Source organism: Lissotriton vulgaris, chromosome 7 (assembly GCF_964263255.1).
Source record: "Lissotriton vulgaris chromosome 7, aLisVul1.2, whole genome shotgun sequence".
Lineage (NCBI taxonomy): Eukaryota > Metazoa > Chordata > Amphibia > Caudata > Salamandridae > Lissotriton > Lissotriton vulgaris.
The window spans coordinates 22,193,864-22,218,868 of record NC_141695.1 but is presented as its reverse complement, the minus strand read 5'-3'; the positions used below and the strand labels follow the sequence as shown (position 1 = coordinate 22,218,868).

At 46.0% G+C, this 25,005-nt stretch overlaps 1 protein-coding gene across 2 annotated transcripts in view; it reads left to right on the top strand.

Moving 5' to 3' along the window:
* Positions 1–25,005, top strand: part of SIRAL2 (SIR2 antiphage like 2) — a 748,558-nt gene that overhangs the window by 166,208 nt on the left and 557,345 nt on the right. For both annotated transcript variants that reach the window (XM_086928446.1, XM_086928445.1), the window contains exon 4: positions 5,553–5,663. In XM_086928446.1, the coding sequence (XP_086784572.1) occupies positions 5,553–5,663 (111 nt within the window). The remainder of the gene's footprint in view (positions 1–5,552; positions 5,664–25,005) is intronic.

Below are 25,005 nucleotides of genomic sequence, written 5' to 3'. Positions count from 1 at the left end.
TTCCTGTGAATGATGGCGATGCCTCCTCCAGTCTGGTTGATGCGGTCCCTCCGGATGATCTTGTAGCCGTCTGGGATGGCGATGGCGATGTCGGGTGCTGAGGAGGCGTTCATCCAGGTTTCCGTGAGGAAGGCGATGTCTGGGGCTGTGGTGTCGAGCAGGTTCCAGAGCTCGACGGCGTGTCTGTGGACGGAGCGGGTGTTGAGCAGGATGCACTTGAGGTGGTTGCTGCTGGAGTTCGGCTTGGTCGGTGCTGGTGTGGTGCAGGTCCGGATGCAGGTGAACTTGCAGGAGTGGCAGCAGAAGGGTCCATGGGTGAGTCTCAGGGAGGCCCAGTAGCAGCTTGGGATTCTACCGGCGTTGAGTGCGTTGAGTTCGGTTGCGGCGTAGGTCCGGCGGGTAGGCTGGTGTCTGCGGGAGCCAGGGGTCCTGGCACTGGGCGCGGTCCAGGCGCAGACGGGCTTACCTTTGGCGCACCTTCGGCGCTCAATCGGTGCTCCCGCTGCGCGCGTCCGCTGCGCGGTCACTCTGGGGGCGTCATAAGAAGGGAGCCGGGAGGGAGGGTTCGCTGGCAGGCAGGAGCGTGGGAGCCAATCGGCTCGCGGGGGACGGGCCGCAGGCAGGCAGCGGCGGGAAATCTGTGCGGAGCTTGGCTGGCGGCCCTGCAGCGTCTGGGGCGCCGGGAACGGCGTCGGCGAGCAGTCACTGGCAGCAGGTGAGGTTCAGAAGCAGGGGAAGTGAGGAGTGTGGGGGCGACCAGGCCGAAGGCGCAGTGGTCGCTCTGCGTATGTGTGCAACTTATCGTATGCTAATTGAGTAACTTGTGATGTACTTTTACCTCTGACCTCATAAAGAGTGCAGAGGGGTTGTGTTAGAAATAAATACATATATATTTGATATATACCTTGTGTGGTGTCCTTTCATTTGGTATTCAAGGGATTATAATTGGTAAAACAGCTGCTTCAAATGCTCTCTGAAGTCTTAGCCTATGACTGCTGGTCCATGCTACCACTAAGAAAGCTTGTCTATAAGGTTGACTTTACAACCACCATCAATAAGGGTCGATTAGACTGCTGCAAGGTGCCCACTAGAATAGTGGACATCATATGTCAGGCTAACTTCTCACACAGTGGATCCTCTTTAAATATTTATCATGGGGTGACGTTTATTTCCTAAGTCTAACTGCTGCGACTAAAAAACGACCAAAATAATAAAAATCTCCCATGGATCTGAGTGTCTATAACAGATTTAAATTAAATTAATTTCTGGCTATTATGGAAAGGCTCGACCGTGTGATTAATGATATAAAATGCAAGAATTAGCATATGAATTCTGTTGGACATTCACTGAAATCAGCTTTTATCATTACTACTGATACATGAGCAATCGGTGCACTATCAACCTATAATACAGCAAAAGTTATGTTATAGAGATTTTATTTTATAATGGAGAAATGTGCACACTAATAAATAAATGAAATTTAACAGTCTGGCACAACAGCAGAAAATGCAAAGTATGTGTCATGACTGGACTGATAGCGCAACAATTCTAGTGAATATATATGTATACAAATAAATGTGGATCTGTAAATGGAAATGGTAGGCAAAAGCCTAAGCCGCATGATGCAAATAAAAACATTATTGAAAAATGTGGCTCAATACAGCTATACGGACAAACAGCAGGAGCATCTGGTTGTCTTTTTTTTGTTGGAGCTAGTTGCAGTGATACAGGTACTCCTGAACTGCAGATGATGGTGGTGCCAGAATGTGACTAAAGATTGAAGCTGGAGACGCGACACATCAGTATGGCATCAAAGGCTGAGTCAACAGTGCAGCTGAAGTGTGTGAATTCATTCATGAAGTGACACCAGAGGGTAAAACTGGCAGTCCCATACACATCAGTTGAGGTACAGCTGTCAAGGCCAGTCATGCCTCAAAGGAAGTCGCTTCCATGAGGGCCAATTGCATTGCATTGCAAAATACTGGAGGCTCTTTGATCGGTTAATCAGTTCCCAGAGACTGACAGGAAGCACAAGTTATTGTTCCAGAGCAATGTTCAAAAGAAGAGTTTGAAACCAGTTCACGGTTGAGGAATGGGTCTCATATGAGGAGGCTGAAGTTTGTGGAAGCGCAGAGACCAATGTGCCCTCCCACGTGCAGGCAGCTCTCCTACATAGAGAGCAATAGCAGCCTTGTGGCTTTGATGCCGCCGCAACACTGATCCTCAACCTGCCAAGCCACTGCCACACTCCACTGGCTCCCCATCGAAGCTAGAGTCACCTTCAAGATGCTAATCCACGCTCACAAGGCCCTCCATGACACCGGACCAGCATACCTGAACGGCTGACTCAAATTTCACGCACCACAATGGACCCTACGATCAGCCCAGTTCTCCTACGTTGTGGTCCCCCACACCAGAAAGACCCAATCCGGAGGCCGCTCCTTCTCCTTCCACATGGCCAGTGCCTGGAACGACCTTCCGCTCAGACAGATAACATCGCTCCCCATCTTCCAAGAAACCTCAAAACCTGGCTCTTCGACAGACCCCCTTCTTGATGGATTGGAACCTACGAACCCCCCCCCCCCCCCCCAAACCCCCAGCGCCTGAGACCCTTACTGGTGAGTAGTCGCGCTTAACAAACAGCTGACAGTCACTAAGGTAGGGTGTGTTACTGTTTATGTTGATATTGATCACGTCAACTAAACAGAAATGAAGACAACACACCCCAAAATTCGAAAAGTGGTTGATGCTCCACCAAACATGCTTGAAAACAACTACACAAGTCAGGAATGGTTTCCAAAAATAGATGTAAAGCTGGTCCTCATGAGTGACAAACTGAAGGACCTATTTAGAGATCGGCTGATGGGTTACTTCGTCACAAACATGATGGATAGCCCGTCCACCATATTACAAGTACATAAGCCAGCAGCACTTGTAATACGGCACACAGGATATCCACCACCTTTGTGACGGAGTAACTCGTCCTCAGAGCTCTAAATCAGACCCTGAGTTTGCAAAAGCCATTACATTTCAGAAGCAGTATGGGCTGTGTAAAGAGCAAATGTTTACACTGCAAATGTCAGTGGTTCGAATCAGTCAGTCAGTCAGTCAAATATTCTTTATTTCGCTATGTTTCATAACATATGAAGTACATGAAATAAACACTTTATAGTACATTATATAGTAACTGACATAAAAAAGCTTTAGTAAAGAGATTAAAATAATATGATATTGCAAATACATTAAAAGAATTCATTAAAATAAATCTGATATAATAAAACATTATGAAAGTGCAAGTGCAAAGTGCCATTTGTCAGCCACTCGTGGGTTTTTTGCAAAGTTGTGTTGAGTAGACAGATATCTTCCGGGGATGATTTTTTTAGGGTATCATTCGAAAACATGTAGTAATGAACATTGGAGAGTTTCAGAATTTCGGTTAAGGGTTCCATGAATAGATTGAAGAGGGTAGGTGATAAGGAAGAACCTTGAGGGACTCCCAGGTCTGTCATGTCAGCTGCGTGTTTCCAGGCCGATCTGCAATTTAGGAGTATGCATTTCAGGTGGTGTTTGTTGTTCGGTGAGGTTTTCAGTGTGATGGCTACTGGTTTGAGGTTGGCCTTGTTTACCTCTCTGGTGTTTGGTCTCTGTCCTCTGTGTGGGTTCGAGACAATAGTTAAGATTGGATTTAGGCTATGTGGCAGGTCATGGTATGCATTCTTTTACGTGCGGAGAAGGGCTTGGATGTCATTGTCTGATAAGAGATCTTGGTCCTGGCCGTTCTTGAGGAGGTTTTGTGTAAGGGAGTGGGTCTCCATGTTATGCGCTGGGGTGTCTGGGCGTTGTAAGAGTTTAACAGCAGGTCAGAATGGTGTAGGAATTTATCAGGGAGGATCGGCCTATTACTCACTGGTATTTCTGAGGGCCACCTGTTGTAGGCTAGCTCAGTAGAGATACTGGTTAGCTTCTGTAGGTCGGATTTGAGTTGTTGTAGTACCTGTGTAATTTCCCTGTCTAGACTCAATCTCGGCGTGGTAACAGGAGGATGGGGTTTGGGGCATGGTGTACTGAGGTGTGTGTTTTTCCTGACTCTTGTCGATGTGAAAAAATAGGAGGGGGAGGGGATTTGGGTTTATACTCTGGACTAGTGTGTGGGGAGGAGGTAGTGGATATACTTTTTTCATTGTGTCCCTCTATGGCCCTACTGGAATTGTTGAGAGCGCATGGACTGGAGTGGTTAGAAGGGGTAGTCTCTACATCGTCAGGAGTGGCTAAGATGGCATAGTGTGGTCTGATAGGTGTGGTGGAGCTTGGTGGTGAAGGGGGAGGACTGTCTGTGGTGGCAGAGCTGTGGGCAGATACAACCTGGGGCTGTTCGAGTGAAGATCTGGAGAGGGAGCTGTCTTGTTTTTAGTTACCTCCTGTTTGATGATAGGGAAGAATTCACTGAATAGGTCGAGGTTGTGGTCAGAAGCCTGTATGAGAATAATCCCATTGTTAAAGATGGAGATGGTAATTTTGAATTGAGGGCTGTTGAGGGGCCTACTGAAAGTCTTAGGCTGTGAGAGGTTTTCCTAGATGCAGAGATGGACAGTGCACTTGAATTTAGTACAATCTGCTGCTTTTGTACAATGTGTTATAGCTGGACAGAGTGTGTTTCACTGAGTAGAGTCTGCTGCTCCTGTACGGTGCAGTAGAAATGGAAAGACTTTGTTTGCTGCACTAGGAAGGTACGCTTGAACTTGATAGAATCTCCTGTTAATGTATGGTGCAATAGAACTGGTCAGAGTGCGTCGGGGCACATGGGCAGTGCACTTGAAGTGGATAGAATCTGCTGATCTTGTATGGTACAGTAGGACTGGAAGGAGGGCGTCTGTGCACATGGCTATTGCACTTGAAGTAGATAGAATCTGCTGATCTTGTATGGTACAGTAGGACTGGAAGGAGGGCGTCTGTGCACATGGCTATTGCACTTGAAGTAGATAGAATCTGCTGATCTTGTATGGTACAGTAGGACTGGAAGGAGTGCGTCTGTGCACATGGACAGTTCACTTGAAGTGGGTAGACTCTACTGCTATTGTATGGCGCAGCAGAACTGGACAGAGTGCGTCGGTGCACAGGGACAGTGCACTTGAAGTGGGTAGACTCTGCTGCTCTTGTATGGTGCAGCAGAACTGGACAGAGTGCGTGGGTGCACAGGGACAGTGCACTTGAAGTGGGTAGACTCTGCTGCTCTTGTATGGCGCAGCAGAACTGGACAGAGTGCGTCGGTGCACAGGGACAGTGCACTTGAAGTGGGTAGACTCTGCTGCTCTTGTATGGCGCAGCAGAACTGGACAGAGTGCGTCGGTGCACAGGGACAGTGCACTTGAAGTGGGTAGACTCTGCTGCTCTTGTATGGTGTGCAGCAGAACTGGACAGAGTGCGTTGGTGCACATGGACAGTGCAGTTTGATACCCTCTGCTCCCACCGCCAGTTCCCTCTGTACAGCCTGTGTTTTGCATGGCTCCAGGTTGGTGCCGGCCATGTTCTGATGCTCTGTTTTCTTTCCCCAGAGGGTGTGTGCACGAAACCAGCCAACAGAAGCGATGTTCAACCCCCGAGAGAGATTCAAGCAAACGCTGTCGAAACCGACATGTGTCCACCGATCAATCTACGGACTGCAGGTCAGTGTCGGAAGTGGAGAGAGTAGAGTGCACACTTGTCTCTTGGCTCTCAAGAGACATGTGACGTAAAATGTAAGGATCTGTGGGGTCATTGTTCCTTTGTCAAGTCTCTCTACAGCCGGGGGTATTATATATTTTTATTTCATTTTATTCATGCTTTTAACTACCCTAACAGTGTATCTGTATATAGCACTATGAGTAAGTATTGTACATGACAATGTCTATAACTGTATGATATGGATGGACACAAAATTTGGAAAGAATATGATGAGGAACTATTTCCTTCACTCCGCCTAATATGCAATCAATCTCTCACTACTGGGCATCGTTCCAGCCCAGTGGAAACGGGCGGTGATATCTCCTCTTCTGAAAAAGCCCTCTCTAGACCCGGACTGTTCTAAAAATTACAGACCCATCTCCCTGCTGCCTTTTCCAGCCAAGATTGTCGAGCGTCTGGTCAGTACTACCCTCTCCAAACATTTGGAACAACATCAATTATTAGATGATGATCAATTTGGTTTCCGGCCAGCTCACGGGACCGAATCAGCCTTGGTCACCGCCATGGATGAGCTTCAGAGGCGTGCAGATAGGAGGCAGGCAGCGTTTCTGATCCTGCTAGATATGTCTGCCGCCTTTGATACGGTCAACCACAAGATCTTGTTGAACCGATTATCTGAGGCTGGGGTAAGAGGTAGCACTTTGATGTGGTTTCGATCATTTCTGCAGGATAGGCAGCACGCGGTGTCTTTACCCCCCTTTCAATCGGCCTTCACTCAGGTACCTCACAGGGTCCCTCAGGGCTCAGCAATTAGTCCCATACTTTTTAATTTGTATCTCAGACCTTTGATCTCACTTATTAAAACCTACAACATCAGGATCGTAAATTATGCTGACGACACGCAGATGATCCTCTCCTTTGAGGGTGAGGATTCAACATCTGTGGAGGTCTTCCACAACTGTCTGCGTGATACGTCACGATGGCTAAAGGATAACTCCCTTCAGTTTAATGCTGGGAAGACGGAGGTGCTCTTTAGCGCCGGGAATAAGATCCCCCGTCCGTTTCCAGATAACTTTAGGCCTCCTGAAACAGGGACCAAAGTACGGACTGTGGACTCTGTCCATAATTTAGGGGTCATGCTAGATCAAAGGCTCAGTATGGAGACTCAAGTAAAAAAGACGATTGCCTGTTGCTTTGCCATCTTACGCTCCCTGAGGAAAGTCTTGCCACTTTTACCATCTCAAGCTCGTGCTCAAGTGGTAAGGTGTACAATCCTCAGCAGGCTGGACTATTGCAATGCCCTTTTGCTGGGGTCCCCTGAGTTTTTGTTGGACAGGCTCCAAAGGGTCCAATCAGCGGCTGCCAGGTTGGCTCTGGGGCTTCCTAGAAGAGCACATGGGTCGTCCGCCCTTGCGAAACTGCATTGGCTACCTGTGAGGCAGAGGATACAATTTAAGGCCCTCTGCCTAGTCTTTAGGGCTCTCCATGGAACCGGCCCTGCCTCCCTGCAATCGAAATTTGTTTGGTACTCTCCAACTAGGCAGCTTCGATCTTCTGCGGCCAAGTTGGTGAAGGTACCTAGATTCAGGAAGGTCAGAGCTGGGGGCAGATCCTTTGAGGTGGCTGCTGCCAAACTCTGGAATCTGCTCCCGCTTGAGATCAGGCAAATCACGGAACTTCTTCCGTTTAGGAGAAAGATCAAAACATGGCTGTTTCCCAAGGCAACTCCTTGAAAGGTCACGCTCCACCTGTTACCGTCCGCTCCTCTGAACCAGTCAGCGCCAGGATACCTGCAAGGTGACAGTGCGCTTAATAAGTGTCCTAAATAAATTAAATAAATAAATGGTACAGGGGTGCAAGGTCTATAACTGTATAATATGGGTGGTATAGGGGTGCAAGGTCTATAACTGTATGATACGGGTGGAATAGGGGTGTTGTATAGCATTTTAGGACCCTAGTGTAATTTTCCCGATTCATGCCAATATGTAGGTAGAAATCACCTTGTCCTTATATTGGCATAGAAATCATAACCATATTTAGACATAGCCCATGCAGTCCAAATACAGGCATGGATACTTCCACTAGTTCCGAAAAGCCACAACGATTTCTTGGAAAACTCGGCTTTAGCAGTTAGGGACTTCCCCTTGCTTGAATATTGATTTGTTCAAGAACTCATTGAGTTTTCAAAGAACTGCAACTCTTTGATGACGTTATTATGTCCACCTTTACGTCAAACTTGGCACCTTCAAGGTATAAATAAGCCTGCACTTGCCCTAGCAAACACACAGTGGTTTGGAGCAGTTCGACTATCTACTTGCCCGACGGAGCTTGCTACAGGAAGTGCCGAAGGAAGCCGACCCTCCAGCTGACGCACTGAGAGAGACGCTGTCTTTTCTCTTGCCGAGAAATACAGCTCCAGTGTTTCCAAGCTCCCCTTGCGGGGTGTTGGGAAATCGAGTCCGGAGACAAAGAGATACCAGACCTCCTTCATTCTAAATGAAGGTACGGAGCTGATTAGACCCTAAGAGAAATCTTGGATATATTCTTGGCAACAGAATTCTGAACTTATGCTACTCCACACTTCTTCCCTCGTACTAGACTTAGGTTAGGTACATCGGGGTAGGAGTGTTTTAGAAGCACCAGTTGAGTACTTTTATTTATTTATGTATGTATTTTAAGGCTTAGAAACCATATCATGCTTTTACAGTATTATTTTATAATACTCTTCTTGCTGTATACATTATACTTTACAGCCAGTATTACGATTGTAGCAGTTCATTTCTTCTTCATGAAAAAGAAGACTGTTCAATAAATACTTTTATTGAAAACGCCCGTCTCTCTATTTCTCTGCACCTCTGGTGAAACGAAGCATGCACGAACGACTGAGTGAAACATCTATCTATTGTTTCCATGACTCTGAAGATACGTTTTATCTTGGGGACACAAAGTTGTCATGTTTATGCGGTTTTCCGAAACTAATCCCTTCTTGTTTATTTGAGAAAGTTTCTAGTGACCTCTGAGCTAGCTGGCACTCACAATTAAGTCTAATATATTCGATAGAGACCTAGTCGACCTAAATCCTACGTCACACATGTAGGATATATTATTCCAAAGCGCAGAGACTATTGGGAATATAGGAACTACACTACATGCCGCCCGCCATTTGGTAAGGCACTAATTTAACGCTAGATACTAGAGTAACTCAGTCGTGCTTATCACAGAGACCCCTTTTTCCCCATAAATACTCAAATAGACATCTGGAGTGGGTTAAAGGATAAAATATATGCCATAACTGAGTAGGACGAAAATCCTATGTATTCGTTTTTGGTTGTGTTCCAAATTATTGTGCACCCTAACTTTGTTTCCTTGAAACTTGCTCTGCAAACATTCAGTCAACAAAATGTCGAATAGTGATGAAGAAAACGGTGAAGATGCAGTAAATGCAAACCAGTGTTTCCCAAACTGGGGTCCGCGGACCCCCAGGGGTCCGTGACACATTTCCAGGGGGTCCGTAGGCAGCAGTTTTAAAAGCACAGGAAAGTTTCTTGTATAATTAGCAGCTTTCCAGCAACAATAAAAGTGTCAAGATAATGCCAGTGATTAATGTACCTGCTAGAGAGTGAGGAGAGTTTTGTTCAGTGGCAGCTTTGACTTAACTAATGTAACACAAAGGGTTAATGTGCCTACTGCAAAGAACGTGTAACATGCATTTTCAAAAGCAGTATTTTATGTGCATAGGTCAGTGGGTTTCTGCTTTTGTCACAGAGATTCTTTCTTTTCTGTGCACTTCTTAAGTGACAATCGTAATCTAGCAGAGGGACCTATAAACTGTCATCAAAGAGCTGCTTGCAAACTGTATGGTACCAGTTAGTAACTTATGTTTTTCCCAGTTATTCATTAGCCTGATGCTGCTAAAAAGATTTACTTGGGTGGAAATACATTTTTAATGTTAAAGTCAGTGCTAGCCACTGTGTTATGTTCTGAATCCTGAGTTTGTGCTTCTCCAGACAAGCGCTTTTTAAAAATGTCTACCAGTATGAATGACATGTGAGCCTTGTAGTCCCCTTTACCTTATGTAACATTTTATATACACTGATTTACATGTATGGTTCAATGTCTATATGTGTGTGATGTAAAGTGCTCTGACCTCCTTCAATGGTATGAGAGATGCCATAAAACAAATGAAATACATGTGACAGAGGGGCTATTCCTTCAATATAAAATACTAAGGGCCAGATGTATGATCCGTTTTTATATGCGCGAACGGGTTCGCGAACCCGTTTACGCATGCAAAAACCTATTGGGCCATGTACATAGCCTATTTTGCGAGTCGCAATTTGTTTGTGACTTGCTAAATAGGTTTTGCAACTTGCTATTTGAAAGGGGCATTCCCTTCCAAATAGCGAGTCTCAAAAACATTTTCAAATGTTTTGCGGTCGCAAAACACTCGCAATTACCACTTTCTTCAAGTCCCCTTTGCAAATGCATGCAAAATTATTTTTTAAGGGCAGACAGTGGTCCCAGGGACCTCTGCCTGCCCTTAAAAAATAAAACGAAATCGTTTCATTTGCTTATTTTTTTTTTAAATGCATGGTAAACGGGCTGCATTTTTTAAAACTGCATTCTTTAAAAGCAGTCCCAGAAGCCTGCTGAGTCCAGCAGGCCACCATGCCTGGGAGGGCTGGCATTCCCAATGGGCTCGCAAATTGCGAGAGGCTCATTAATATTAATGAGCCTCGCAATTTGCGACCCCATTGGGAATCCCAAATAGTGTTAATAAACACACTGTTGTACATTTCATTTAGCGACTCGCAATTTGCCACTCGCAATGTGTCGCCAATTGCGAGGTGCTAAATTAAATGGTCGTACATCTGTTTTAATATTTGAAATTTAACTCATACAAATTGCTTGGGGGTCCCCGGGTTCCAGTGGTGACTCAATGGGGGTCCTCAGGAGTCAAAAGTTTGGGAACCACTGATGCAAACCATCCTGAATTTCGGAAGAACTTACATTCTAAATTACGCAGAAAGCGTTAAACCTCTCTACAAACGGATCAAACCTGATTTCAAATCAACTAATTGGACTCAAAAACACACATAAATTTTGCGTTCAACCCACTTACAGACACGCGTAAACGTACGCAATCTTGTAATCTGAATCATCCCAGGAAGATGCAGCTTCACGTTCTTAACCTTTAATGAAGGTGAAAAAGTACCAATAGCTTATAAATCACACTTGTACACACAAGCTGAAATGAAATTCACTTCAACAGAAAAAATTCTGACAGCGATTCAAACTACAGTAGCAAAAGAGAGAGCCCTTGCACAGGAAAAACGCATAAAGGTCGTTACACCTGTACCTGCCTTAGAGGCAGTGACAAAAGCAAGTATTCCGAATGCAAATGCTTTACATCCGAGGTGGACACGGTGGGTTAATTCTCTTCCTGCAACAGACGTTGAATACGTTTTTGACCCCTGCTTGAAAACTCAAAAATGTCTACAATACGAACAAGGATGTTCTCTGCCCATTGAGATTCTGCCTCTAGAATATTACGGATGTATAATTTATACAGACGGATCAGCACAGCCCGCAATTGGGGGTAAACAAGCTTATAGTGCTGCGTGTGCAATTGTTAAAGGTCGCTGGCGCTATGGTAAATTCCGATCTATGGTAACAAAAACACAATCTCTCAGAGATTGTACAGCTCAGCGAGCTGAACTACAGGTTTTCAAGATGGCGCTTGAAAATACCGATCGCGAAGTCCCCACACTCATAGTGTGCGATTCGTATTACTGCGTCCAATCTTACAATGAATACTTGCAGAACTGGGTTCAAAACGGTTTCAAAGATGCAAAAGGTGGCACAATCAAGCATAAGTTGCTTTGGGAACAAGTAGTTGAATTACAGAAAGAACTACAAAAGACTCACAATATCCATACACTGAGTCATCAGCGTGATGGCGTTCACGTTGCAGGGAATTCATTGGCTGATGAAGCTGCGAAGGCAGCTGTGCAAACGGCTTCCGTAGCTGCAATAACTCGTTCAAAAACAAAAATAGACGGCGAAACGATGCTAGCTGTCAATGCCACGAGCAAAGGCAGCATTGCAGCATTACCTCTAAACTATCCACTCGAATATTCATACATATTTGATGCAAACTCCGTTCCTTTTGCTCGAATCCCTGGAGTGGGGGATAGGGTGATTCCAAACAGGGAACGTAGAGGTGCCTTGATACAAGAAACACATATGGGAGAGGGTCTGATACATCAAGGGATCTCAAAATCTCTACTAGAATTAAAAGAGACGTACTGGTGGCCAGGGATGAACGCCCACATTTACGAATTTGCAATTAATTGCGATGTCTGCTACAGAGATCACAGCATATAATGCCGCCAGATACTTGACTACAGTATAGCCAGCCCAGTACAGACACCATTGTTAGACAGCACTAGACTTTCTACACGCAGACGTCACTATGGATGAATGTTGTCCCAACAACTATTAGGACAAGATTCATTTGGATGTGGCCTCAGAGCTCAGCTGACGCCCGAACTGTTATAAAAGATTTGCGAGTCTTTATTGGCACATACGCAATCAGCAAGCTACATTCTGACCAGGGTCCTGCAGTAGCTCCAAAGCTTACAAAGAGACCATGGCCAGCTTGGGCGTTGCATTGCGGTACTCAAGTCCATTCCATTCTGAGGGAAATTCGGTTGTGGAAAGAAAAAACCGTGACGTAAAGCAATCTATAATAGCAAGGGTAGAGTCAAACATCTAATAAGTGTCCGGCGTAGTCTTAACAATCTGCCAAGAAAATCTCTGGGTGGAATCACTCCATATGAAATACTTTTTGGTACTAGAATGATGGTCGTCATACGTCCGTGGTAGAACAAAAACCCTATGATATCAAAGACCGTTTGGCTGTTTTACAGGACCTAAGTGAAACAAAAAGAAGTCTAAGCAACACATTACAGAAGCGAACGACCACTGAAGAAAAACCACCTGTCCCAGCAAGACCTGTCTGGATTCTAAAGATTGGGGATCTGGTCAGAGAAAAAATAGCGGATAAGAAGGAATTTGGGCCATCTTACAGAAAACCAGTACCTGTACTAACAATCCACAGATCAAGAACAGTGTTACTGACGCCCCTTGCTGGAAGAAAGGAGAACCGGTTCGTGTCCATCGACCTGGTAAAACCACATCATATGGCCGATAATAAGTAGTAGGCCCAGTGGTCTCCAAAGGTGTAGCAGACAACCAAATCTCGCTACTATCCAAGAGGTTCAAATTGAGAGACTCATCACCTTTGAAGAATCTGCAGTAAGAAAAGAAGGACTATGCGACAAAGCCATGGAAGGTGTGCCTCTTGCAACCCAAATAACAGTTCGTCAAGAAACTCCCGTCTACAATGAGGTAGAATCTGACTATGCCAATATGTCAAGGGACCAAGCAGCTCCAGCGATTTCAAATAATCCGGATGCAATACCAACAATTGGCTATTTCATCAATTTTGATATATTTTCTGAGGATCCCAGTGAGCCCGAAACAACGCCAGCAAATAAAACTTTCAAGGAACAAGTAACAGAACTTTGTCATCAGCTTGCAAATACATATCTGGTTTCACCATGGATTAAATTTTGGATTGTGTTAGGTGTACTTTTTCTCCTACTATGGCTCATTCCCGTTTTAAGTTTGGGAAAGCTGATAGATGGAAAATATAGTAAAAAAGACACAGCAAGTAAGAACATCAACTTGCTCCTGAAGCCACACAAATCATCTCATCGTGAACAAAGAGACCTGTCATCAGTGAACATCACAGCCGTTTCTATACCTGGTGGTATAGCATGGGACAGAACTGATTATGACATTTATGGTCCTGCAGAGCTGTTGAAGATTCTACACCAATTCAAGGTTTCCTTGAGTGACTTTGTTTCACCCAGCACATTTTTTGATGATTGGGACTTTGAGACTGTTAATAACTTGATGGCAGACTTAGAAATGTCAGCAACATTTACAAAACATGAATACTTAGACGGTTCATCAGATTATGAGCAAATGTATTGTTTTAATCATTATAGTCATCATTATTTGCACAAATCTGCAAACTCTAGAAAGGTTTTTACTTATAATCAATGGGACCATTGTCCAACACCACCAAATGGTAGCTCAAAAACATTTTATGAAAAATCTCCATACTTCTCAGGTTTTAATGTCACAAATCCAGAAACATTTTACTTTAAAAATGTTAATAAGACAATAATGAAAAGTATGTTGACTAATACTAAGCAAATTTATTCTTCGGGCTTTAATGCTCAATTGTCCACATTAGGTTTTGACTTTTGGAAAGACAACATTGAGACAAAAACTGTCTAGGGCACAAAAGACTGGCAGATGCAAGGTTTAGAAGTCTTATTCAGAGCCGGCATCATCCCAGAACAAATAATGTTTTAAATGAAACTGTTCAACAGACATCTTGTCTTGGCCTGGCTAAGATAAAATACTTAAACAAACCGTCCATACCTAAGTCCACACCTGATAGTAATGGAACTACAGTTGAGGAGGTAGACGTAAAATATATTTTACAACAGAACAGAACTAATCCTGATTGGAAGAAATGGTTAATCTGGCCCACAGACCCGAATAACTGTCAAGATAGATTCCTGAATAAGACACAAGGGTTTACAGTAACTAGGCCAGATCCAAGATATGTCCAGAGACAACATCCAGGGATAATAACAACATACAGTGTAGGAAAACTGCCTTGAGTGGCTACAAAGATCCGCACTCCCAGATATAAAACAACACTTAACTCTACTTAAAGATGGCGTTGATTTGAGAGACTTCTTACTAGGACCTCGTAAACCACGTCATAAACGTTTTATGTACGCCGGTATTTATGCTGCTTATTAGGAAGCATGGAAAGCCACGCAAATGGAAACTGCAGAACGAATACGAGAAACTGATCGTATTAATTTAGAGAAAGCTATCTCTGTAGTTGACATTGGATTAACGACTCGGTCATCTAGAATTTATTCTTTGGACTAAGGGTGGGCGTAAAATCCGTTTCGCGGGCGAATTTGCGGATTTTCCGAGATTTTGCGATCCGCGAATCTCGCGAAATCACGGTAAAATCCGCGAATCAGCGGGGGCGAATTTTCAGCCAAGCAAGGGTTACAGCAGCAGGTGCAAAAGTTGAACCTAATTTCTTTGTCACCTTTTACAAAAGGGTTACAAACAAATTAACTTCAACTTGGACACCTGCTGCTAATTGCTTCCTGGCGCCTCGTTGCCTACTTGCAACTATTCTCTGACCCTGCCCTGACCCTTGAAGCAGGGTCAGAGAATAGTTACAAGTAGGCAACAAGGCACCTGTCCAAGGAATTAAACCTCATCAGGAAGCACTTACAGATATAAAAAACAGGAAGAAGGGAGAGGATGGCAAATACACCCATTTTGAGTTGTCAGGAGGGGTTAAACTAAAAGAGACCTTTACAGCACAATTTTCATATGCATTTTGCTAAAAATAAAAAGCTGTATGTTTTGTAGGGGCAACTCAGGAATCTGGCCCTTCAGAGATCCGGCCTCTCTTTCTTTCTCTCGTTCTCTCTCTCCCTCTCTCTTTCCCTCTCTTTCTCTCTCTTTCTAGCTATCTATCTATCTATCTATCTATCTATCTATCTATCTATCTATCTATCTCGAAAACACCACCAACTCATCCGCGCCACCAAGAAAACCGCATTCAAGGAACGACTGGACAACAACGCACACAACAGCAAGGAACTCTTCAACATCATCAAAGAGCTCTCCAACCCCAACGCCGGAAACAACGACATCACCCCTTCGCAAGACCTCTGCAACTCCCTCGCCTCCTACTTCCACAACAAGATCGCGGACATACACAACAGCTTCAGCACTCAACCGACGCACGCCACGACCGAACCACCGCCCCCCACCACCACCCTCCGCGCCTGGACCCCGATCAGCAGCGAAGACACCGTCCGCACGATGAACTCCATCCACTCCGGATCTCCTACCGACCCCTGCCCTCACCACGTCTTCAACAAGGCCGATGCTGTCATCGCACCCCACCTGCGGGACATCATCAACACCTCCTTCGACACCGCTACCTTCCCGGAGAGCTGGAAGCACGCCGAACTCAGCGCTCTACTAAAGAAGCCATCAGCCGCCCCCGTGACCTCAAGAACTACCGCCCCATCTCGCTGCTCCCGTTTCCTGCTAAAGTCATCGAGAAGACCGTCAACAAGCAGCTGGCCGCCTTCCTCGAGACGAACGGATCCCTCGACCTCTCGCAGCCTGGCTTCCGGGCCAACCACAGCACCGAGACCGCCCTGATCGCAGCCACCGATGACATCCGAGCACTGCTCGACAATGGAGAAACAGCAGCCCTCATCCTCCTAGACCTCTCCGCGGCCTTCGACACTGTCTGCCACCGTACACTAGCGCAGCGACTCAGCAACTCCTGGTGGCCCCCGGCCCTGGGCACCGCTCCCAAACCAACAGACCACGCACGCAACCTGGTCTTCATCCTGGACTCCTCTCTCTCCATGACCAGACAAGTCAACGCCGTCTCTTCGTCGTGCTTCAACATCCTGCGCATGCTACGTAAGATCTTCCGGTGGATCCCCACCGAGACCAGGAAGACGGTCACCCAGGCCCTCGTCACCAGCCGGCCAGACTATGGCAACTCCCTCTACGCCGGAACAACCGCCAAACTCCAGAAGAGACTCCAGCGGATCCAGGACGCCTCAGCACGACTCATCCTGGACATCCCCCGTCGCAGCCACATCTCCGGACACCTGAGAGACCTGCACTGGCTCCCGGTCAACAAGAGAATCACCTTCCGACTCCTCACCCACGCACACAAAGCCCTACACAACCAAGGCCCAGGATACCTCAACAGCCGCCTCAACTTCTACGCTCCCAAACGCCAGCTTCGATCGACCGGCCACGCCCTCGCCGCCGTCCCCCGCATCCGAAGAGCCACCACAGGGGGACGGTCGTTCTCCTACCTCGCCGCCAAGACATGGAACTCCCTCCCGACCCACCTCCGCCTGACCCAGGACCACCTCGCCTTCAGGAAGCAACTCAAGACCTGGCTGTTCGAGCAGTAGCGGACCCCCCTCCCCCAGCGCCTTGAGACCCTCTGGGTGAGTAGTGCGCTATATAAATGCTTTGATTGATTGATTGATTGATATCTATCTCTCTCTCCCTCTCCCATAAACGACTGCATGAGTAACTTCGCTATGCAAGCGGCTCGCGAAGACGCAAAAAGCCCCGCGAACACGCAAAAAACCCCGCAAACACGCAAAAAACCCAGCGAACACGCAAAAAAACAAAAATCCGCAAATTCGCGAATTTTGCGGATCGCGAATTCGCAAATCCGCAAATTTGCGGATCGCGAATTCGCAAAATTCGCCCATGCCTCTGCCACAGACATAATGGAACAGGACTTGCTCATGTAACAACATGGACAGTCTCAATTGCGTTCTATAATGCTGCTAGGCTGGACATTACAAAATCTTCGTTCAGGCTATGTGCCTTGGCGTCTAATCAACACCACGTCATTGTTTGCTGGGTTTAACCTTACAGATAAACAAATCTCTTTGGCACAAAGGGGAGCAGACTATACAGTGCTGAGCATAGAAAAACTGGAGAGATTACCATTAACTGTTTCTGAGAAACCAGCCGTAGATTGGCTAATACATGGCACCATCACGATGCCAGTGACGATTTTCCAGTTTCAGTATTGCTTGAAACACATACCAGCCGGCCTGTATGAAAGGTTGGGCAAAGAATACATAAAGTCGACCTGGGATTTACCATACACACACAAATGTTGGAGTGGGGAAAAGGAGGTATTTCTTAGTGGTAAAAATTGCAAAAGCACACTGTAGGAGAGTAGGGTCTGCAATCCTATGGTCACCCCCGATTTTTGCTTTTTGCTTCACTGGTGTACGACTTTCCCTGGTTGTGGGCCTGCTAATCAGACCCACAGCCTAGCTGTCTCTCTCTAAATTGACAACCATGCACCTTAGGTGCATATCTAATTGGATACTGAGTCACCTTATCAGTCCCTGTACAGTGTACCTTAGGTACCCAGGGCATAGGTGCACTCAGGGCCTACAAGGGGCTGCAGCATGTATTATGCCACCCCTGGCTGGCCATCCAAATCTGACACAACTGGCTGATCAATCAGTTGGGGCAAGGTGGTGTAATCACCCTTTGCTTTAGATATAGTATCCCTATATCTAACCCCAAAATGGATACATATACTCCTATAAGTCACTCATATGGCAGGCCTTAACAATCCTGGAGGCAGAGTGCTTGGAATTATGTGAGATAGTGCTCTGGCATGAGCTGAGCCTGTCTGTAGCTTTCAGAACCAAGTCCTTTAGCTGTTTCCATGATAACGCTATACCATATACTCTTAAGTGCATTATAATCCTCGCGGTTATTGCTAACTTTGGTATAGCATTATCCAAACATGTCGAGTAAGGTGTCATACGAATTGGAATACTACCCCTCGCCAATTCTGGCGACGGGAGTAGCATTCCACCCTTCTAGAGGGACACGACATGTATGTAACTGTGAACCCCGGTTAAAGTTAACTCGAGCCTCAGCATCACAAAATGGATGCTGCCACCACAGACACAAGTCTGACCTCCTGCTGCTGGGAGTCCTTCCAGCGAGGGAGGCTTGGACAAAGGGTTTCCTGCCTTGGGAGGTGCTAGCACCACCCCAGACAGGATTTTGTGTATTAGGTAGGACAGGGCTGAAAGGAATGAGACATGCCTGGGGCACACAAGGTGTCCCTGTGCATACACCGGTCTAAACCAGTTCCTGGGGCTCTCCAGCCCCAGCTCTGGTGCAAGACCGGACAAAGGATAGGGGGTGTAACCACCCCCCTTCCTGGTCCCACCCAGAGGAGGGACCTAGTCGTAGTACAGCCCCCTTTAGCCGGATAAAGGTAGGAGCTGGTCCCATTCCAAATTAGATTATCCTGAACAACTTTACAAGAAGAAACTCTGGACTTCGATGTTCTGCTCCACAGAAGACTGAAGAAATCTCCCTTGTGGGCAAGGAGTGTCCACCCTGCACAAGCAGGCACCATCAGCGTCCAGCGGCTTCCCTTTGTCGTCTTCCCTCAAGGATCCAGACTTCAGAGACCGACGAGACCCGGATTCCCAGACCTCTCCGACCTCTACCTACATCTGCAGCACAGCTGAGATCCTCGGGTGCGAAGAGACACGTGGGACCGGCCATCTTGAAAGAAGCAGCACTTCGCTCCAGCACGACTTATGAGGTAACCTCGTCCAAGTGCTTTGGGGACTGAGAAGCCCCGACCCAGAGCAGCTCCTGCACCGAAGACCAGCCCTCCAGCATCCACGAGATCTGCGTGGGGCCCTTCTGCCTGTTTGCTGCTCGACGCATTGTCTGGTCACTTGCCGGATGGCTAGTGACCCCCTAGACAACGAACCTTGAAATCTTCACTGCTGGTCTGGTTGCTCCAGACTGGCCCTTTCTCCCTTCCAAAAGAGGAGCACCCGGACCCTCCTGGTCCACTCCAGACGCTGTTTCCACTCACCGCGTGGGTTGCCTTTGCCAAGGCCTGTTGACTCCCAACCCGGGTCCGACACCGCCGACAGCGAGAGCCTGCGTGGGACAGCTCGTGCCTCCGCGACGACCACATCTGGCTAGTGACTTTGAACATTGTCCCCTCTGCTTTCAGGTTCTCCTCTTCACTGATCCACCCTCGGATCACACCGGACATCTTCCTCCTGATCGCCTGCAGCATCTTTTCTTCCAGGCTCCATAGACTTCAACGCTGGAACCCGACACGACTTCGCACCTATGCACCCGCATCCTGTGGGTGAGGTAACAAGAGCATCTCAGTGCTCAAGGGTAGCTTGACTCTCCTAGTCAAATTTCAAAGCTTTATTCGACATCAGTCATAAAAGCATTTCCACCCTAACACTATACAATAAATACTTAACTACAAGCTCAAAGTTAAAACAAGAATTAAACATTTATAAGTCGAATACAATAAGCTTTTAAACATTGTTAAAATCGACATTAATTTTTACTCACAGATAAAAAACTTTTAAAAAATATAAACATCAATACATCACGGCATTTTTCCTAATAAAGTGCGTGTTCGGATCGCCCAAGCCCAGGACAAGAACTTTGCAACAGCAATTACGAACAATGGAGAACAATCAGTCTCCAGAATTCTAAGTGCCGCCGCTTGGTTACGCGTCCCCATGTTGAGGCAAGCAGGTCTTATCCATTTATGCCGTGGGTTTGCATATAGAGGGCAACAAAACAATATATGGGAGACATGCTCAGCTTTGTCTTTACAGTGGTAACAATGTTCATCCCACGATGTAGACCATTTCTTTTTAAACACGTTTACTGGGAGAGATCCACTCTAAATTGAAAATACAGTTTCCTGTCATGGGGCTTCTCAATCAGGTCCCAATATGCTTCACACATAGGAGACATTTTTAAGTCCAGGAAACGCCTCGACATCGAACAGTTAGTGCCATTGGCAAAAGTTCTAAAATTCACAATCTCCCAATACATCTGTTTTAACTCGGTCTTTGAGGGGAAACAAGACACATCTGGGTTACCCCACAGGTGGTCTAGTTTTAGCTCTGTCAATAACCCTCGTAGTTCTTTCAACCAGGCTATTTTACGAAACTGGTCAAACGAATCAACATCTGTCAACGCTGTGGCATAATAGGCTAACTCCGGGGTCACCATTAGCCGTCTCCAATATAACAACGGACGCAACCTTGCTAGGTCCGCAATATTTTTCCTACCGAGATCCAGTTTTAAAGGAACAGTAGGCGTACTTTGCGGCACCCCTACCAGACCCCTAAGGAACTTATTTTCTGCTGTGGTCAGGTTTGCTAGGTTACTAAATCCCCATAGCTCTGAACCATATAAACTGGCACTAATAGCTTTCATTTGATAGATCTCAAGCACACAATTTACCGGTTTAGTTAGAGAAGCTCTGTGTTTTGATAATAATGCTCCTACTATTTGACTAAACTTTAGTACTGCAGTATCTATGTGTGTCTTCCATTTCATGTTCCCCTGAAGTGTTATTCCAAGGTAGGTAAAAGCATCTACTTGCTCAAGGGGAATGCCTTTGTATTTAATTGTCCCCTTGAATAGTGTCCGGCAGTTCATGCACATAAACTTTGTCTTGCTAGTGTTTAATTCTAAGCCTTGCAAGCCACAGAACTCCCCGAATGCATTTACCGCCTTTTGGAGACCGCTTGGTGTGCGTGATAATATAAGCGTGTTGTCCGCAAACATAAGGACGGGAACACGCGAGCCAGCTATTATTGGGGCATCAGAGGGGGACATTTTCAGAAAGTCTACTATGCCATTTATGTATATCGAGAACAATGTAGGCGCTAGGACGCATCCTTGTCTCACCCCGCGCTCTACCGGGAAGGGCTCGGTTACTTCTCCCTGCGACCCCCATCTAATTTTGGCATAGTTGTTTTCGTGCAATCGTACAATGAGTGTGAGAAGTTCCTGGCTTATCCCTGCATCGGCTAGGACTTTCCAGAGCTTGTCCCTGGGGACCAAGTCAAAAGCTGACTTTAGGTCCACAAAGACAGCGTACAGAGGACCATTTTTTAGGGTGACATTCCTCCAGTACAAAGCAATAAAATAAAAGACCTGGTCTATAGAGCTTGTCAGGGGACGGAACCCTGCTTGGTATGGAGACAAGATATTATTTTCATCAATCCATACTTGAAGCTTGTTCTGAACCATACGGCCCATCAGTTTCTGAGCAGAATCTATGAGACTGATAGGTCTATAGTTGCAGGGAAGGCATTTATCCCCTTTTTTAAACACAGGTATAATTTCCGCTCCTTTCCAGGACAGGGGAACTTCACCACCCATTGCCAGTGCATTGGCAAGCCAAGAAAAATATTTACACCATGCATTCCTATCACTTAAGTAAACATCTGCCGGTATACCATCCATGCCAGGCGCTCTTCCCCCCGTTACACAGTCAAGGGCAAGACTTACATCATCTTCATTGAATACATTGTGCTTAAAATAAACAGTTGGTGGCAGGGCATCACTAGCTAGCGACTGGTTACGAGCATATTGCGGTTTAAAAAATTCTATCCAATCATCGATGGCAACATGGTTTTGAGGAGGGGCAGCCAACCCTCCCCTGCCCCACTTTACCTTGGACCAAAATAACTTCGAATCTTTGGCCGCACATTCAATTTTAAGCTCGCACCATAATTCCTCGTCCCACAGCTTCTTTGCCTGCTTTTGTGTACATCTATAGATGTCCCTAGCTTCTCTTACAGCAGCGGCATTCCCCAATTGGAGTGCTCTACTTAGTTTGTGACGTGCCTGTCTACAGCTTTTGTCATACCACCCCTGGCAACTTTGATGTTTTTTACCCTTGTTGCTACTTGCTGGTTTTAAAAAGAATGTTTGTAGTCTAAGAAAGAGTTTGTTGTGGGCCTCCATCACAATATCTCGAAAGTTGGTATTACGTGAGAGTGAATTTATACGGTTTACTTTCTCACCTACTACTTTCTTAAGTTCGTCTAGCTTCCCCTCATCCTCTACTAGCTTCCCCCACTTTAAATGGCGCTGATTATTTGAACTTACTAAGTCCAGGGTCTCCCTCTCATCCTCTGGGCTACCCCCCCTTACCTCTAAGTAGGGTTTGAAGTCCATGCACAGCGGATTATGATCGCTTTCCATTCTTTTCCCTACGGACATGTCTACCAGTTTGCTCCAAGCCCTGATATCTATCAAGAAATAATCGATTCTACTGGATGCCCGCCCATTATCAAACGTATTGTTTCCAGCACGATCAGAGAATGTGCGACCATTTGCGGCTCTAAGCCCTCTAGCTAAACAGAGGCTCTTCACTTCAATAGCCACCGTACTCCATCTTTTGACTGCAGTAGTCTCAAGCTGGGGGATACCCCATTTACTGTCCTCTTCCTCGGCAAGAAATTTATCCTCCTGGCCCAGGGGTTCAAAAGTAGTATGATAATAAACTGTTCTATGGGCAAGGATTATAGCTCCGGTTCAAGGACCTTTATTACTTCTGAGGTCTTTCCCCCTTTAACCCCCCTAGCATATATATTAAAAAGGGCTAGGTCTTCACCATTGTTCCATCTAATATTGACTGATAGAATATCCCCGGTTGGAAGCATTTTTTGTTTAATCATGCAGTTCAATGATTGGCGAATCCAAATCAGCATGCCTCCTGAAGGTCTACCTTTACCATTTGCCACTGCAGGGATAAAGAAATTAAGGTACCCCACCCGGTGGACAGGGCATAGTGACCATGTTTCTTGGAATAATATAATATCATGCAGGTCAATGAAGGCACACCATTCAGGTGATGTTACTTTGCTCACTATCCCCGCAAGGTTCCATGAAATGAAGGACAGTGATGGATTATCTCCTGTGGGCCCTGTTTGGACAGTTCTTAGGCGATCGCTTACGGTTGTATTCTGTGATGAGATATTTGTGGTTGGCGATTTTAAAGGGCCAACCCGTGCTTCATCTAGATGGAATTCAAGTATTGGGTCACTGCCGTTACCCCGGACTGAATTACTATGCCCTTCCAGATTAACTAATCTCCCCACACTTTTCCTGCTATTAAATGTTAGCTTACAATTGCCTGTCTGTATCAGAGTTAAAGGACCCTCCTTTTTAATGTTACCGTTATCTGTTTTCACAGGGTTGGGGTGTCCTATCATAATATGCTGATGTGTGAGTCAATCGCACTCGTTTAGGTTTGATAGGGCAGTGAATCTGTTTTCTAGGTTTATACCCCAGTCACATCTTCAAGCACCTCCAACCCCACCCCGCCCCCACCCCCACCCCTTCTATGTGTCACGGTGGTCCATTTAGTCCTCAGGACACTGGGTCTAGCAATAAAACCTCTCCTACTATAGAAGAAGTCAAGTGTAAGAGGGATGATTTCCGCTGTTCTACGTTGTGGGGGCAGAAGATTGGGTAAGATTTCAGGCAACACTTCCGGTCCTCTAAAATTAAGTACAACACAGTCGCCTACAAATCTCTTTGGGCTATTACCTATCCATTTTACCCTTCTGGCAGTTAGTAATTCCTCTGACAGTTTTTGTTTGCCCCAATTGGAGATATGCATATTATTAGTCAGCCAGTATAGAGCTTTACTTAAGAGTGATTGGGGAGACTCTATCTGGCCGTGCTTCAAGGTTGGTACATTAGCTAGGACCAGGATCAGTGGAGACGCTTCAACAATTAGTTCCATTGGTCCTGTTTCCACAAGAGGAACTTCATTGGCCTCAGTGCTAATCGATGGATCTGCAGGGTGGTTGCTGTTTATTGCTAAGCTTGGGGTAGGGATGGGTGGTTGTGTCAGGACCAGAGTATCCCCATTTCCTCTAGTTCCATCTTCCCTACGATTTATTTGCTCTATTTTGTCAACTACCTTGTTTGGCAGTTCCCCCATGCCTTCATTTGTATTCAACAAGAGGCCCTCAAGCTTGTTAACCTTATCAGTAAGATAGTCAATCTTGGATAAGAGTGGCTTAATTATTCCTCTCATTTTTTGATCAAACATTCCCAATAGTTTCTTAATATTGGCTTCATCCCATAACATAGTGCCTTCGTCCTCACCCCCTGTGTCCTCTATGCTATTTTTCCGAGGTGGAGTTGCGGGTCTATTCTTGCTAGAGCGTAGTCCGCCGCGCCTGGGTTGGCCCTTAGTGGGCCCTTTGGTCACCCTGGGCGCAGGGACAGGTGCAGGAATTAAGGTGTTGTCCTCCACTATTTCTAGGTCCAGATCTACGCCAGCATGAACAACCTCATCTGTTTTACTCGATGAGGTAGATGGGGACACATTATCAGCGGGGCACTCAGTACTGTTCTGTGAAAGCACCACTGTTTCACTGGTGTTTTCTAATTCAATTAGGTTAGCTCGGGGTAGTTCAAATGGATTGGTGCTAGAAGTTGGACTCAGTCCCAGGGAGGACCTTCTATCGTTATTTATCTTGGTGACCACTTGAAATAAATAATTATCCATTGTGTTTGCAGGGGCTGTGCCTTGTTTTTGTTTAGACATACCAGCAACAACTATAGACACACACAGAGTGACGACCCAAAATATGCAACAAGCCTATATTCCAGGAGCCGCTACTATCAAGAGTGTATGAAACCTCCCCTTAGGTCCTTCAGTGATTGCTGAGATGTCACGGACTTTCCGCTGATGACGATGATCACTCGCAAGTATTTTTGGCAGCGTTCCTGGCCCAGTCCAGACTCTGCCAGTCG